The sequence below is a fragment of the Rhinoderma darwinii genome, chromosome 3, assembly GCF_050947455.1.
Source record: "Rhinoderma darwinii isolate aRhiDar2 chromosome 3, aRhiDar2.hap1, whole genome shotgun sequence".
NCBI lineage: Eukaryota > Metazoa > Chordata > Amphibia > Anura > Rhinodermatidae > Rhinoderma > Rhinoderma darwinii.
Genome location: NC_134689.1, coordinates 214,048,248 through 214,065,137, shown reverse-complemented (window position 1 = coordinate 214,065,137; position 16,890 = coordinate 214,048,248). Strand labels below are relative to the sequence as shown.

Genomic DNA, 16,890 nt, shown 5'->3' with positions numbered 1-16,890 from the left:
AACTTTATTAAACTTTTTTTACTTTTTTACTAGTCCCACTAGGGGACTTCACTATCCTCCGATCGCTATTATAATACACTGCAATACTTTTGTATTGCAGTGTATTACTGCCTGTCCGTTTAACACGGACAGGCATCTGCTAGGTCATGCCTGCGGCATGATCTAGCAGGCATTCGCTCCAGGCAGACCTGGGGGTCTTTATTAGACCCCCGGCTGCCATAGAAGACACAGACACTCGGCGATTTTATCGCCGGGTGTCAGTGAGATGAGAGGGAGCTCCCTCCCTCTCTCCAAAACCATTCAGATGCGGTGCTCGCTATTGTGCACCGCATCTGAAGGGTTAAACAGGTGAGATCGATACTAATATCGATCTCACCCGGCAGAGCAGGGACGCCCCCAGCCCTCAGCTGCTTCTGGCAGCTGAGAGCAGGGAGATTTCACGGCTCCCTGCTCTGTTTACTTTATTCTACAGCAGCGACGTAGTTTGGCGGCGCTCTAGAATAAAGCCCACTAATGACCGCCGTATAAAGACGTATCGGCGGTCATTAAGGGGTTAAACCAGCATGTTTGTTTTATTTTACTTTTTGTCTGTTTCCCCAAACTTTGATACAGTATGTGCCTACAGTATATATATCTAGTTATGTCTGTCATGTTCCTAAGTAATATGTTGCTGATCATAACCGGGAATGAAGGGAATTATGTTTTCCTTTATAATATGTGTTATGTCTTTTACTTGTATTTTCTGTTTTATCTTTGCTTGCTTCCTATGCTTTCTCATCTTTGTGTAATTTCCCTTCACTGGGTCCTTACAGCCAAGTAATGGTTGTCCAGAATGCCAGGTAGAGTTTGACTTCTTTTTATTAAAACAGATTGATATCACTTTGCATGAAATAGCATACTCAAAGTAACATTGCTTGATACAATTTACAAAATGTATTACAAGTCAATACTTGTAGTCATTTTGGTATTAAAGGGGTTCTCCACTCTTAGGTATTTTGTTAAACTTATAGGAATATGTTTATCTATCAGTTTATGTAAAAACTTTATATTTGTTCAAGTTTGTTTCTCAGTCAGCAGTACGTAGGAAGTGAAATGTGTGCTCCATTCCTAATCTACATCCCCATGAGACACTGTTCCATGAGTTGCTCCCCCGCCGTTTAGGAATTATACCTGTAGTCACATGCTTAATATAATGTGTCTCCACCCTAATGTCTATAGACATGAAATATATATCAATGTTCATGGGTTATGATAAGATTATCAAGCCTTCCACTGAGTCTGGCTCTTTGATTCAGAAAAGACACCATAGTTAAGCTACATTCACATGAACGTGGCCAACCTCGGATGTGAAAAATTTTAGTTTTTCAAGTCCAAGGTGCACCTGTGCAGGACGCGTTATCACACATCCCCCATAGACTAGAGTCTATAGAGTGAGGGATGCGTGAAAATGCAAGAAAATAGGACATGTCCTATTTTTTCACGGACCCTTCACATGCTCTGTTGAAACAACGGTCGTGTGAACGGCCCCGTTGAAATACATGAGTACGTGTGACGGCCATAGTTTTAACAGTCGTCTAACGGACGAGATACATGCTCATCTGAATGAGCCCTAAATGTAACAAACCTCACTGCATGCAAAATAAAAATATTGATAGAAATATACATATAAGAACTGCACATTTTATATCCTTTGCAATTTTATAGAGGTAAGTGTGGGCACTAGAACCACAACAGATTGCATGTGCGTGAGAGTGTCTTTGAAGTCAATGGAGAGCTTAACAGCACATCTCAGTGATACAACACATGGATCTCCACCAATGCTATTTTCTGAAATGAGAAAAAAAAATAAACTCTACAACATGTCAAAACTAATTATTACTACAATTCAATATCCAATTATCATAGTTACCATACACTTAATGATTCCATTTTCTGGTTACCTAATCCTTCAAAGCTGTATCTTCATAGCGGAACATGGGTGCAAAATCAATAGGTTATAAGTAGAACCAGCTTTTATATTTTCACAAAAAAAAAAGTTCTTGTTCTGACAAAACTGATACAGATGCTTGGCCACCGCACCAAGCATTTCTATGGGGCTGCCAAAGACAGGAGCGGTGGCCGAACACGCGCAGTACCGCTCCATTCCTAATGGGCTCCTAGGAAAGGCAAGGTAAGCCTGTTCTCGTGATCGGTGGTTGTACCAGCGGTGTCATTCCCCCACCAATCAGATATTTATCACCTATCTGGTCGATAGGTGATAAATAATGATTATGGGAAAACCCCTTTAATATATGATGCAACTGTTAATTTGTTTGTATCTATGCTAGTTTTATTTGTATCATAAAATAACAGAGGAGGATACGAGTGCCGGTTATACTTTTCATCATTGCAGTTCTTGGCCTTTCTACACAGGTTTCCTCCCTGGGATTTGTACTCTTACATGCTCTCTCCTGACTTCTTTTATATGTTCACCTTGCCTCCTATCCCCAGATTTTATCTATATTCTGCCTTATACTCCGATTCTTGTCCAAGAGTAGTCAGTAGCCAATACAATTTCTATATTGTTTAAAGAACTTGCTTTTCTACTTCCTCCTCTTGTTTTGACTATTTCGTTGCATAAGATATTTGTTCTCGAGACTCTATGAAACAGATATAGTATTTGTAGAACATGGATAAATTAACTTAATTTTTATAAACCCGGAGAACCCCTTTAACTAAGTTGCATGGTATTTTTAAAAGTAGATCTGGATTCCACATTGAGTTATAAAAAGGGAAGTATTTGTGAAATACCCATGTGAAACAACTCCATACTTTTCATGTCACCTTTGTGTCTAATTAACCACTTCATGTCAAGGAGGAGTTTGCCCCCTTTAGCCAATATAAATATTATCTTTTGTAGGATTGCTTTCTAAAAGGGAATATATTAGTTTAAAGATAAATAATAAACATAGCTCATTATTTAATAAAGGGTGCATAGTCTCCTAAATTCTGTTTTGGGTAGAATTATTATTTAAATATGATGCTCCACTTCTGCTTGGCAAATGTGTACCCATTTCCTGTTAGGGTATTTTCACACGCAAACTCAAAAATGTCTGAAAAAAGGCTCCAAAAACGTCCCAAGAAGTGACCTGCACTTCTTTTCGCAGCCGTTTTTTTACACGCCGTTTTTCACATTGAAATCAATGGGCAGATGTTTGGAGGCGTTCTGCTTCCGATTTTCCGGCCGTTTTGTGAACATACCCTTAAGAGTACAGTAGACTTTTTGCATTATTAGAAATGCATTCTAAATTAAATCAATCAGAATCATGCTAAAAACTGCCTTGTTACGATCAAGATAATTGAAACGATTATACGGCACGTATGATTATGGACAAATAATCATTTGTTTTTAAATAGGATATGCAAATTAATTTGTTTTCATGTTTCATGCAGCTTATAATGTAACCTTTTAAATTCTTTGATAAATAAATAATATAAATGTATACCCTTTATTTTTTATTTTGGTTCAAAATAAACTCAAAGCCGTATTTGATGTGTTTAGCAGATTGACACATCTGAAATATGAAAGCCATTTGAAATTGCGCCTATACTTAAAACTTTTAAAATCCCCATTAAAGTATCATGAAAAAGTAAATGCTCTGCATTATCCAATGGGGAATACATGTTTGTAAATCTAAAAGTTATGCCATAAGTGTGATTGGTGGGAGCCCAACCACTGGGACCTTCACTGATCCACAAATGTGGGTATTCTCTAATATAATGTATGGGAGATACCAAACAGCCAAGTGGTCTCATCTCAACAGTCTTTCTTTCTTCTGCTGATGTCTGCCCAATTTCACGTTATAGCCTTGTTTAAACTATCTTTTTTTCAACATCTAAAACATATTTCTTACATATTTCCCTCATCCTCTTTGCCATTACCAACTGCCTTGCTTTTTTACTACTGTCCTATGTTCTCCTCCCCACGTGTAATTATCATTTATCCTTCTTCTCTAGATGTTTTGACATGTTCTGAATGTATTCCCACCGTTTCTCATATGTGATTTAAAAATGTACACTCTTCCTCGTTCTGCCTTTCAGGTTTAAATCTGTCGAACAGCGTTGCCAGCACTTAGTGCTAACATTCTGGGATCAGGTTTCTGATCTTGGAGAGAGAAATCATATCAGAGCTGTCTTGATATGTCCTGATGCAAAATTTGTAGCTTTGAGTCACTGTTCCTTTGTGGCAGAGTGGCATTTGGGCCCCCTTTAGGACCAAGGACTTGGTACAACCTCTAAAGTCCAATATTATACTGTTGTACTAGTATAAATGACTCTTCTCAATATATTAAGAAGAAAATATATCAGAATTATGAACTACTCCCAAAAATGTATATATTTTCTCGCCTTCAGATATTTTCTACAACTGTACTGGAAAGTTTGTGAAATTAGTATTTTGTACCTTTTAGAAATACCATTAAGAATGCATTACACTGTTAATTTTAGTGTATTGCAGAAGTATAATATATTATTATAATATATTATATTTTAGAAAATCATATATTACAGTCTAGTATTCACCTGTCTATGTTCTCTCATTTTCCTAGTAGTTATTATTACAAAATATGAGTACTTTGCAGAGAACAGGTTTGGGCTTCTCGTATTGCACTGAAATGTTATTAGCTGACATGGTTTAATGGTTCTCTACAGAACAAACAGAATGGCAAATGTTCTTTAATAGTATGCCTAAGCATTTTTGGAAAAAAGTGCCATAATACAGATCAAGTCTACAAACTTTGTCTCACTACTGTCACAATGCTTGCTTGCATGTTAATCCATTAAGACAGCTCATTCGTAAGTGAAATTACTGTGACATGTTTCTTTATTTCTGTCTTAGTGCGGAGTATAAGCGAAGAACAAAATATGTGCAAAAAAGCTTAAACCCAGAATGGAATCAGACAGTGATTTACAAGAGTATATCCATGGAACAGGTTTGTAGAATTTTGCTTTATATTTTTGAACATCAGGCAATTTATTATTTTTAGACTTTTAAGGTATGTGAAGACCTGTTTTTTTTATATTTTTATTTTTTGAATGATGAGAACTATAATTTGTTGGATAGGTTCGCTGCTACAGTGTTATTACCTGACAAATTGTTTTAATATAACATTTTCATTCTGTTCTAGAGTCTACTCATTAATTATGTGTTTTTTTTTTACTAGTTAGATTTCATACTTACAGACAGATATTGCTTAAATGAATTTTTAACCCCTTAACGACATGTCATGTACTGGTACGCAGCAGCCATTAAGGGGAAGATTAAGGGCTTCAAAGGAGACGGTCAGAATCACGATATACTGAAATACATTAGTATTGAAGTATATCATGCAAGCGACCCAACGATCGCTGCTTGAATGTTCCAAAAAATGTTCCAAAAAAAATTAAAAAAGTTCAAAAAACCCCCATTTTCCATTTTTTCCCCAAAGCAATGTTAAATAAAATTAAACAGTTAACATAACTGGTATCGCCACCTCTGTAAAAGTCCAAACTATCAGAACATAGCGTTATTTAACCCGCTTGGTGAACAGCGTAAAAAAAAAAAATATATATATATATATATATATATATATATATATATATACACTACCGTTCAAAAGTTTGGAGTCACCCAGACAATTTTGTGTTTTCCATGAAAACTCACACTTATATTTATCAAATGAGTTGCAAAATGACTAGAAAATATAGTCAAGATATTGACTAGGTTAGAAATAATGATTTTTATTTGAAATAATAATTTTCTCCTTCAAACTTTGCTTTCGTCAAAGAATGCTCCATTTGCAGCAATTACAGCATTGCAGACCTTTGGCACTCTAGCTGTTAATTTGCTGAGGTAATCGGGAAAAATGTCACCCCATGCTTCCAGAAGGCCCTCCCACAAGTTGGATTGGCTTGATGGGCACTTCTTGCGTACCATACAGTCAAGCTGCTCCCACAACAGCTCTATGGGGTTGAGATCTGGTGACTGCGCTGGCCACTCCATTACAGATAGAATACCAGCTGCCTGCTTCTTCCCTAAATAGTTCTTGCATAATTTGGAGGTGTGCTTTGGGTCATTGTCCTGTTGTAGGACGAAATTGGCTCCAATCAAGCGCTGTCCACAGGGTATGGCATGGCGTTGCAAAATGGAGTGATAGCCTTACTTATTCAAAATCCCTTTTACCTTGTACAAATCTCCCACTTTACCAGCACCAAAGCAACTCCAGACCATCACATTACCTCCACCATGCTTGACAGATGGTGTCAGGCACTCTTCCAGCATCTTTTCAGTTGTTTTGTGTCTCACAAATGTTCTTCTGTGTGATCCAAACTTCGATTCGTCTGTCCAATCTTCCTCTGTCCAATGTCTGTGTGCTTTTGCCCATATTAATCTTTTCCTTTTATTAGCCAGTCTCAGATATGGCTTTTTCTTTGCCACTCTGCCCTGAAGGCCAGCATCCCGGAGTCGCCTCTTCACTGTAGACGTTGACACTGGCGTTTTTGGTACTATTTAATGAAGCTGCCAATTGAGGACCTGTGAGGCGTCTATTTCTCAAACTAGAGACTCTAATGTACTTGTCTTGTTGCTCAGTTGTGCAGCGGGGCCTCCCACTTCTCTTTCTACTCTGGTTAGAGCCTGTTTGTGCTGTCCTCTGAAGGGAGTAGTACACACCGTTGTAGGAAATCTTCAGTTTCTTGGCAATTTCTCGCATGGAATAGCCTTCATTTCTAAGAACAAGAATAGACTGTCGAGTTTCACATGAAAGCTCTCTTTTTCTAGCCATTTTGAGAGTTTAATCGAACCCACAAATGTAATGCTCCAGATTCTCAACTAGCTCAAAGGAAGGTCCGTTTTATAGCTCCTCTAAACAGCAAAACTGTTTACAGCGGTGCTAACATAATTGCACAAAGGTTTTCAAGTGTTTTCTAATCATCCATTAGCCTTCTAACACAGTTAGCAAACAGAATGTACCATTAGAACACTGGAGTGATGGTTGCTGGAAATGGGCCTCTATACACCTATGTAGATATTGCATTAAAAACCAGACGTTTGCAGCTAGAATAGTCATTTAGCACATTAACAATGTATAGAGTGTATTTCTGATTAATTTAATGTTATCTTCATTGAAAAAAACTGTGCTTTTCTTTCAAAAATAAGGAAATTTCTAAGTGACCCTAAACTTTTGAACGGTTGTATATATACATAAATATATAAAACATGCTGTTTTTTGGCCACCTTAGCTCTCAAAAAAACAGGAATAAAAAGTGATCAAAAAGTCGCAAGTACCCCAAAATGGTATTGGTGAAAACTACAGCTTGTCCTGCAAAATTTAAGCCCTCACACCTCTAAATTAATGGCAAAATAAAAAAGTTATGGCTCTCAGAATATGGCAACACAAAACATTATATTTTTTAGCAAATAGTTTTATTGTTAAAAGTGGTAAAACATAAAATAAATCATAAATTTGGTATTACTGTAATTGTATCAACCTGTAGAATAAGGTGAATATGTAGTTTTTACCGTCTGATGGATGCCGTAAACACAAAATCCCCCAAAAACTGGTGTATTCGCTGTTTTTTGCCCGTTTCACCGCACAAATATTTTTTTTCAGATTCCCAGTACATTATGCAGTACAATAAATAGCGCCATGAAAAACAACAACTTGTCCTGCAAAAAACAAGACCTCATATGGCTATGTCGACTAAGAAATAGAAAAGTTATGGCTTTTGGAAGGCAGGGAGGAAAAAACTAAAATTAAAAGCTCAAATTGGCCTGGTCTTTAAGGGGTTAAAGGTTTTTCCATTTCAAGAGGCTGACCAATTAAACAGAACCTGTAGCTATGGCAGACCTAATATACACAGGGAGGCAAAAAAAGCTCTTCTTAGTCTTGTGGCTTTACATAGTGTACCACATGATCCCTCTAAGCCAGTTAGCAGCTCTGAAAAGTATCATGGCACATATAGTCCACAATGACTCCTCAGAAACAGGAGTCACAGACTTCATCACATGATACTTGTCAGAACTGCATTCTTTTCAGCCCCTCTGGCAGTAGTTTAGTGGGTGTAATTTTATCAGTATAATTGTATCATAATGATGTCCTTATTTTAACCCCTTCCCGCAAACGGTCGTTACTGTATGTCCTTTTTAGCGGGTTGTTCACGCAAATGGGCGTACAGTAACGCCCTGAGGATGAAGTGGGCACAGGAGCTGTTCGCGATTCATCCTCAGCGGATGTCGGGTGTAATATACAGCTGACATCCCGCTGCAACGGCGGCGATCACAGTTCTCTCCGATCGCCGCCGTTTAACCCCTCAAATGATGCTGTCAAAAGCAACAGTGGCATTTAAGTGATTAACACAGAGGGAGGGTGCTCCCTCTGTACCCCGTTGGCCCCCCGCGAAAAATCGCGGGGTGCTGATGGTTGCAATGGCAACCAGGAAGCCTAGCAATGGCTTCCTGGTTGGCCAAGTACGGAAGCCTATTAGGTCCTACCCGAGGCTGTTAAGCATTATATTGGTTGTTATATTGGGAGGGGATTCTTAATAACACATATAAAAAAAACAATTATAATACTGAAGGAATATACCCTATCCTCCAGATGTGAGAATGATAGAATAAACTAATACATGAGAAATTGACAATCTATTATAAACAAACGGCATAGGTGAATTTTTATATTTTATTTTTTTTGCAATGTGTGTGTGCGCGCGCGCGTGCATCTACAGTATCCCTTATCTTATTAATATCTCTATATCACTTTCTATTTTAACTTTAGTGTGGTTTGGATGTGTGATGGCTGTAGCTAATTTAGTGATAAGAACAAACACTTTCATGTTTGCAAATGTAACAATTTGAATTTACTATTTGAGAATTCGATTAAACACCAAAGGCAAATGTAACTATTTCAAAGCCCTTTATATTATATTATATTATATTATATTTATATTATGCTAATATCCTGAAAATGTACAGTACACCTGTATACTTGGTACATAAATGGAACATACCATAACTCATAATAAGCATATGAATCATGTATATCAATTAACCATGAATTCTGCCTTCACAACAGTCTAATGTATTTAGTCAATACTATCACAACATAATTCAACATGAATGCAAAATAATGTTCTTTTCCGCTGGAATAAAATAGACGGTCAAGGTTACTGTAGTGTGATAAATGGTCAGTCTGTGATATTATTATAACAATTGTGACTATGTGTAAACTTTTAATAATTGTGTTTTGAACCCCAATACAGCTGAAGAAAAAAACATTGGAAGTCACTGTATGGGATTATGATAGATTCTCTTCAAATGACTTTCTTGGTGAGGTACAGTAAGACAATTGATCATCATCTGATGTACGTTTTCCAGATGAACATTTGAATTAATACACTGTTCATAGCACTGGAAAGTATGCATGTCAGTAAGAAATATCTGATGATACCTTTGCCCAAGCAACCATACAACACTTGGAAGAGATTTGGCTGTTTGTTCATGAGTATCCCTTTAACTTTATAATATTTATTAGAATGCAATATTTATGGTATATGATCCAAAGGAATACATAGTTAAACTCCTCAATATGCTACTTATTTGTAGTGAGCTGTTCAATCATATGTAACTGATGTATAGTGTCATATTAATAATCACACATTCATATAATAATTACACACATTAACTTCTAACTAATTATATTAAACATAATTTTGTCTTAGGTGTTAATAGATTTATCAAATACCTCCTATCTTGATAACATGCCACGATGGTACCAATTGAAGGAGCAAAGTGAAAGTATTGACCATGCCAAGTCTCACTCCAGTCACAGCAGTCAACAAGTACCAAAGCCATCAGTCATTAAAAGCAGAAGTCATGGAATTTTTCCAGATCCATCTAAAGGTAATATCATGTAGCCAATAAATGATTATCTATTTTTGCAATTACTTATTTTTTTATTTACATTTTTATAGTAACGGCCAATTTAATAAAGTTCATTATTTAAAGGGTTTTTCCAAATTCCTAAAAATGTATGGCCTATCCTCAGGATAGGTCATTAATAGCTGATCACTCGTGGCCCAATTGTGGGACTCCCGCCGATCAGCTGTTATGAAGGGACCGCAGCGCTCGTACGAGCGCTGCTTCCCCTTCGTACTGGTTACTGCTCGTACTGTGAATTACCGACACACTTGTAACGATGATTTACACTATTACAGCCTTCTCACATTCACTTCAATTGGAGAAGGTTGTAATACTCCACTACTGCTGTGTCAGCGATTTACAATATAAGCAGTGACCAGAATGAAGGGGAAACCGTGCACGTATGAGCTCAGCAGCCTCTTCTAAACAGCTGATTGGCAAGGGTCCCGGCAGTCGGACCCCGAGCGATCAGCTATTGATGGCCTATCCTGAGGATAAGCTATTAATTTTTAGGGACTGGAAAACCCCTTTAATTATTTGGTAGTACAAACATTAGACAATACAGTTTGTACTTCGATTTCCATTTTCTTTTTTCAATAGCTAAAAGACATTTAAAAAATTTTTAGTCAATCAAAAATGAATTAATACAACTGTCTTGACATCAATTATCTTGCAGGTACCAACTAATTGTCTTACTGTGTACTTTTAGATATGCAGGTTCCAACTATAGAGAAATCTCATAGCAGCCCTGGTAGCTCAAAATCATCTTCTGAGGGGCACCTTCGATCACATGGACCATCACGTAGCCAAAGTAAAAGCAGTGTCACTCAGACCCATCTAGAAGATGCTGGAGCAGCCATCGCTGCTGCTGAAGCAGCTGTCCAACAGCTTCGTCTTCAACCAAGTAAAAGACGCAAATAAATTCCTCAGCATGGCAGCTTAATGTTCATCTGTTGCCTTTTCCTGCTGTTTCCCCTTGTTGACCATTATTTGTTGTCACTACTTGTTCACCTTTGTTAAATGTCCTTTATTGTGAGAATTTTGTCCACATCTAATATATGTTACCCGATTTTTGTTTACTGAAAATTAATGAAACTGGCTGTTTCCTCATTGGTTCATTTCTTCATCCAAGTGTCTTCATCTCGTGTATTGTCTGGTATGCCCCATAATGTTGATTACTTGTATGACTCTTGTAGGTCAAATCTCAGTGTCATTTCTAGCTCCTCAAATTGCTTTTAGTCACAATAACACCAGAATTTACTACTTTTATTCTCTTTACATGCAAAGTGTATGAGCATTATTTACGTTTAGGCATGTATTTGTTTACTAAGAGATAACGTTCATATGTACATTATCATTATAGTCAAAACCATGGCCATATTTTAGACTAATAAATGTTTAACCACCACCACAGTCACACCTTTGTAAACACATTTACTCATATCATTTCCAGTGATTGCCTAATATCACTGCACGCCCATGCCAACATCCTTCATATATGAAATATTAAAGTATATTTTTTATGGATTGCAGAATTAACATAATGTTTTTAATGTTCCTAGCTATATTTAATTTTTTTTTTTTTCATAGACTGTCATTAGACCTTTAGTTAGACACACATACATTTTGCATCTTGATAATTAGTCAAAAGCTTTGTCCATTTATATGGTATGTATACTGTAGGTCATGGAAAGATATTCTATAAACTGCATCGTAAAATGAGCTTTCTAGTAAAAATAAAAAATAAAATATACATAATTATATATTATTCTTTAGCCCTATTGCATACAACAATGTATGGTCATTTAGATTGGGACTGTTAGTTATTGTTTTTGAGTTTAAAATATATTTTCTAAAACAGCACACAGATTAGTAATAAATAAATCTATTCACATATAATATAAGCAATTATGGTGTAATATACTGTATATACAAAAAAATGTACAGTAATATATTTGAACATTGGATAATAGTTAGTAGAGGTGGAGAAATATCTCTATAGTCCGAGTACTAACCACTTCTCGGCATAGTGGAGATGTCTCAATACTAGAAATTATGCTAGATGATCCATTTTTTTAATATAGTAAAATTAAACAATAACAAGAGTCAAAGTATAGTATAGTGGCTATTCTATTTCTAGACAATCTAAGCAAACACTTTAAGAAACACTAAAATACTAAAATGTTCAGTGTTGCAAAATATAGATTTTTTTCTTGCCTATTATTTTTTCAGCTGTGTAAATACATAACATATACACAGTACCTTGAAGCAAAAGTTTCACATGGTATATCTTTGACTTAGCACTTTTAATGTAAATAATTCCAGTTGTTTTCCAAGTCTACAGTTTCCAGATGTTTATATTGATACATAACATTTTGAAACCAGAACTTGACCTCCCTAGTGACGCTACTGTAAACTATATGGAATGCACATATTATTTGTTATTGCAGTCAACACCCTAGAACATACCGTTTATGAAAAAACTTTCCGAGGGAGATAAATGTATTTGTTGCAGAAATTTGTTCTTGCATGTGTTCTCACAGGATTAAAGCCATGGTGGGGAAAACATTTTTTAAACCAATAAAAAGAAACAGCCAGTTTTAAAGCCCCTTAATGCTGTGCATGTGGTGTCTCTTTGGTGTTAAAAACACGACCTATCTGAATACAGAAAACAACACTTCTGTTTGCATGAATAACATTTAAGCTGCTTCCATCTGAGGATACATACTATGGGTTTCCATTTCACCCACACTGCCACAGCAGCACATAAAAGCGGTCAGTCTAATTATGGCAGGAAGCAACATAGACACAGCATAGCAGGAGTACTCCCAATTCAAAGAACTCAGTCTGACAATCTGCCTTCACCAGCAAATGACAGCAAAGACCAAAGCCAGCTAGCACTCAAGAAGGTGATGTCCGATGGATCCGTCACAGCAGAAGGTGAGACAAATGCCGATACCGGTTTTAACATTGTTTCTTGCTTCCTTAAAAGACATATCCACTCAAATGACATGGTTTGGGGCAAATTAATTTAAATATATTAAGATAATATAAATAATAAATCACCTATATCATAAACCTGTTCTGATAGATCTCTTTCTTAAAAGGGTTGCCCGGGCAATTTTTATTGCTGGCCTATCCTTTGGACAGGCCATCAATATCAGATTGGTGGGGGTCTGACTCCTGGCACCCCCACCAAACAGCTGACTGAAGGGGCCACGGTGTCCGTTGCCGCGTCCTCTTCAGTGTATACAGTGGTGGATTAAGTAGACCATAGGCCCCGGGCTGTTCCCCAAACTTGGGCCCCCCTTCCCCCCCGCCGCTCTGCCTTGTCTATAGTGAACACCACCTTTTTGTGCGAGCATTGACCAATGGGTGTTACGATTCCCCTTGTCAAAGGGCTGTGTCCCTACATACTGACAGTGTCCAACCATCGCTGACAGTATCACACTGTTCAGGGACACATCCTCTAGACACTGGGAATGGTAACATGCATTTGTCTATTAGTCCTGGGTACACAAAGATATGTAGAATACAAGGATTTCTTAAAACAGACATGTCAGGAGAGGGGACAGATCCCCCATAGATCCAGTGACTTGCAAGTGATGTCTTCTCTGATGGGAGTCATTTTCTTTTCTTCTCCATCTGACGCAGACCATTATGGCGACTTCTCCTGATGAGACATCTTTGCCCATCACTTCTGCACCCATTTCCAGCCTCTATAGAAACACACAAATTTAGACACCAAGGCCCAGAACCATACATTAAACGGGTTGTCCGAGCACAGACCGTTTTTTATACTGATGATCTATCGATGTGCCCAGACAACCCCTTTTACTCAGACTAATAAATTTGGACTCCAGACTAGATCATAGAATACATACAGACCCCAGACCTTCTAAACTATTGCTGTCCCCAGACCAGACCCCCATAAACAAATACAGACCACAGAACAAGCAACCCTAAATAAATACAGACCTCAGACAGGACCCCTAAATACAGACCCCAGACCCAACCCTCTACACTAAGAATTACCCCAAACCTGACTCCCTTAATACAGACCCCAGACCAGACCCCCTAAACTAATACAGACCCCTAGATAAAGACCCCAAAACGAATACAGACCATAGACCAGGCCCCATAAATACAGACCCCATAAACTAATACAGACCCCTAAATACAGGCTTCCAAAATACAGACCCCAAACCTCGAAATAATACAGACACCCTAAATACAGACCCCAGACCTGACCCCCTACACTAATAATGACCCCAGACCTGACTCCCTTAAGTAATACAGATCCCAGACCAGACCCCCTAATCTAATACAGACCCCGGACCAGACCCCCTAAATACAGACCCCCTAAACGAATACAGACCTTAGAACAGGCCCCCTAAATAGACCCCATAAACTAATACAGACCCCAGACATCAAACTAATACAGACCCCCTAAATCCAGACCCCTTAAACTAACACAGATCCCTAAATATACAGACCCTAAACCCCTTAAACTGATACAGACACCAAACTTCCTAAATACAAACCAGACCCCCTAAATACAGTCCCCAAATCAGACCCCCTAAATACAGTCCCCAAACCGGACCCCCTAAATACAGTTCCCACACTAGACCCCTAAATACAGACCCCTTAAACAAATCCATCCCATTATACTTACATAGCAGCTCGCCTCAGTCTTCTCTGTGGAGTCTTGCTGCTGCTCATGGAGCTGCGGCCATGTGACCAGCAGGTCTCTAAACAGTAGTAAGAACTGAGATGAGGTCATGTGACCTTATGTCTAAAGGTCCTTTTGCAGGAGATATACAATGCTGTTTCATTTGCGGCAAAATCACGGCAATAACGCGACAAAACTGCATTGTACTTTGGGCGGCCATGGGCCCCCCGGGAGCCTCGTGCCCCACGCAGCTGCCCAAAATGCCCTATGATGATCCGCCATTGAGTGTATACCAGGCACGCCGCCATATACTTCCATTACCGGCTGTGCCTGCAGTCTCATTCACTTGAGAATACGGAAGTGTACGGCGTTGTGCCTGTGCTCTAGGAAAAGGCTGAGGCGACTAACGCCACAACCCCATTCTTCAGCTGATCGGTGGGGGTGCCAGGAGTCGGACCCCCACCGATCTGCCATTGATGGCCTATCCTAAGGAAATACCGTCAAAATAAAATGCCCGGACAACCCCTTTAAGAACTAGAAATTGAGCAAATTACAGTAAGCTCGACTGAACCTTTACTTAAATAATACATGTAAAGTACAAACTGTATTATTACATGGTGCTAAGAACAGAACAAGAAACCCGAAAGTGTAATTCCTGTATGAGGAATATATATATTTTTTTTATAAATACCTTATTGCAATAGTAGTTACCTTCAGACAATATTAGCAATTATTGGAAATGAGGTAAATTAGAATTTTTGACAATTTGCTGCTTGTTTCATTTTATATTTCAGACTTGTATTTTCCCCATTTAAGATAAGGGAGGCTTGAATATCTATTTCTAGTTTTGCTTCCAGTGTCTTCAATAGCAAAAAGTTGGTTCCTTTAGACAACTTGCACAGATTGCGGAATTTGATGCGGAAAATCCGCATCAAAACTGCAGATAAATGCAGGTAATTCCGCAATTAAAATACGCACTGAATATTGCGTATTTTGATGTGTATTTTCCATTTTGATGCAAAAACTGGTGTGGATTATCTGCTGAGGATTTTGGTGCACTTTTTCTATTACTTGTCAGAAACAATTCTGAGATGGAAACACAAGAAAAATTTACAAGCTGCAGATTTTAAAATCTGCACTGCAGGTCATTTTCCATTCAGAAAACTTCTGCAAAGTACAGATGACATTACTTAGAATCTCATTTTCTAGTACTGTATTGTGCTGCAAATTTGATGCAGAAAAATTAGCGTGACAATCCGCAATATGCAGTGGTAAACACATTTTAAATTGAATGAATGCTGCATATATTTTCCTTCCAACAAAAATAAAAAATAATTTGTTACGTGTGTTGGTACAGAGTAGACGTGTTGTCAAATATGATTTTGATTCAGTTGCTTAGGACTACCACTGGCTGTAACTTTAAGCAGTTTTCCCATGATTAACATTTATCATGCTGGAACCCTCACAATTACTGGGCTGTTTCCATATCTCTGATAGATCTGTATAGAGCAGACCATCAGCATGCCCAACCACCGTTTCTTACAAGTCCTCCCCACCAGGGCTGTCCGCAGGAGGTAGAAATGTACCTCTATTTCTTTGAATAGGTGGTAAATGTTAATTGTGGGAAAACTCCTCCACCATGTATAACACTGCCCCATCTAAGCTATATGCTCTGGTAGTGGTAAAAAAAAAAAAAGTTAAATCGCTACAGACAGGTACAGCTGTGTCGGTATTGTTATCCTTATTAGAATGTTGTTTTATCACTTTTCTTTCTGGCTCACAGCTTAGAGCGAACACCAACGTAACGTCAATGTGAATAGAGCCTCATAATAATAATAATAATATGCTCTATAAAACATGTTGCTTAAAACCACAAACATTTTCTTATATGCTGTTGCCATGTATTATAGTGTACATTCCAGTGGCGGTTTACTTAAAGAGGCTCTGTCACCAAATTATAAGTGCCCTATCTCCTACATAATCTGATCGGCGCTGTAATGTAGATAACAGCAGTGGTTTTTATTTTGAAAAACGATAATTTTTTAGCAAGTTATGAGCTAGTTTAGATTTACGCTAATTAGTTTCTTAATGACCAACTGGGCGTGTTTTTACTTTTGACCAAGTGGGTGTTGTAAAGAAGTGTATGAGGCTGACCAATCAGTGACCAATCAGTGACATACACTTCTCATTGTTCCAGCCCAGCATGATCCACAGCACAGTGTCATTCTGCAGTGAAAGAAGCTGGGCTGAAACAATGAGAAGTGTATGAAGCTGATTGGTCACT

General features: G+C 37.9%; 1 protein-coding gene across 4 annotated transcripts in view; it reads left to right on the top strand.

Annotated features, from left to right (window-relative positions):
* The window catches only part of PCLO (piccolo presynaptic cytomatrix protein), a 369,907-nt gene that overhangs the window by 312,287 nt on the left and 40,730 nt on the right, over positions 1–16,890 (top strand). For 3 of the 4 annotated variants that reach the window (XM_075857364.1, XM_075857362.1, XM_075857361.1), the window contains 6 exons: positions 813–839; positions 4,877–4,970; positions 9,277–9,348; positions 9,736–9,916; positions 10,644–10,838; positions 12,803–12,874. In XM_075857364.1, coding sequence (XP_075713479.1) covers positions 813–839; positions 4,877–4,970; positions 9,277–9,348; positions 9,736–9,916; positions 10,644–10,838; positions 12,803–12,874 — 641 coding nt within the window. The remainder of the gene's footprint in view (positions 1–812; positions 840–4,876; positions 4,971–9,276; positions 9,349–9,735; positions 9,917–10,643; positions 10,839–12,802; positions 12,875–16,890) is intronic. The other variant, XM_075857363.1, reaches the window with a different exon arrangement.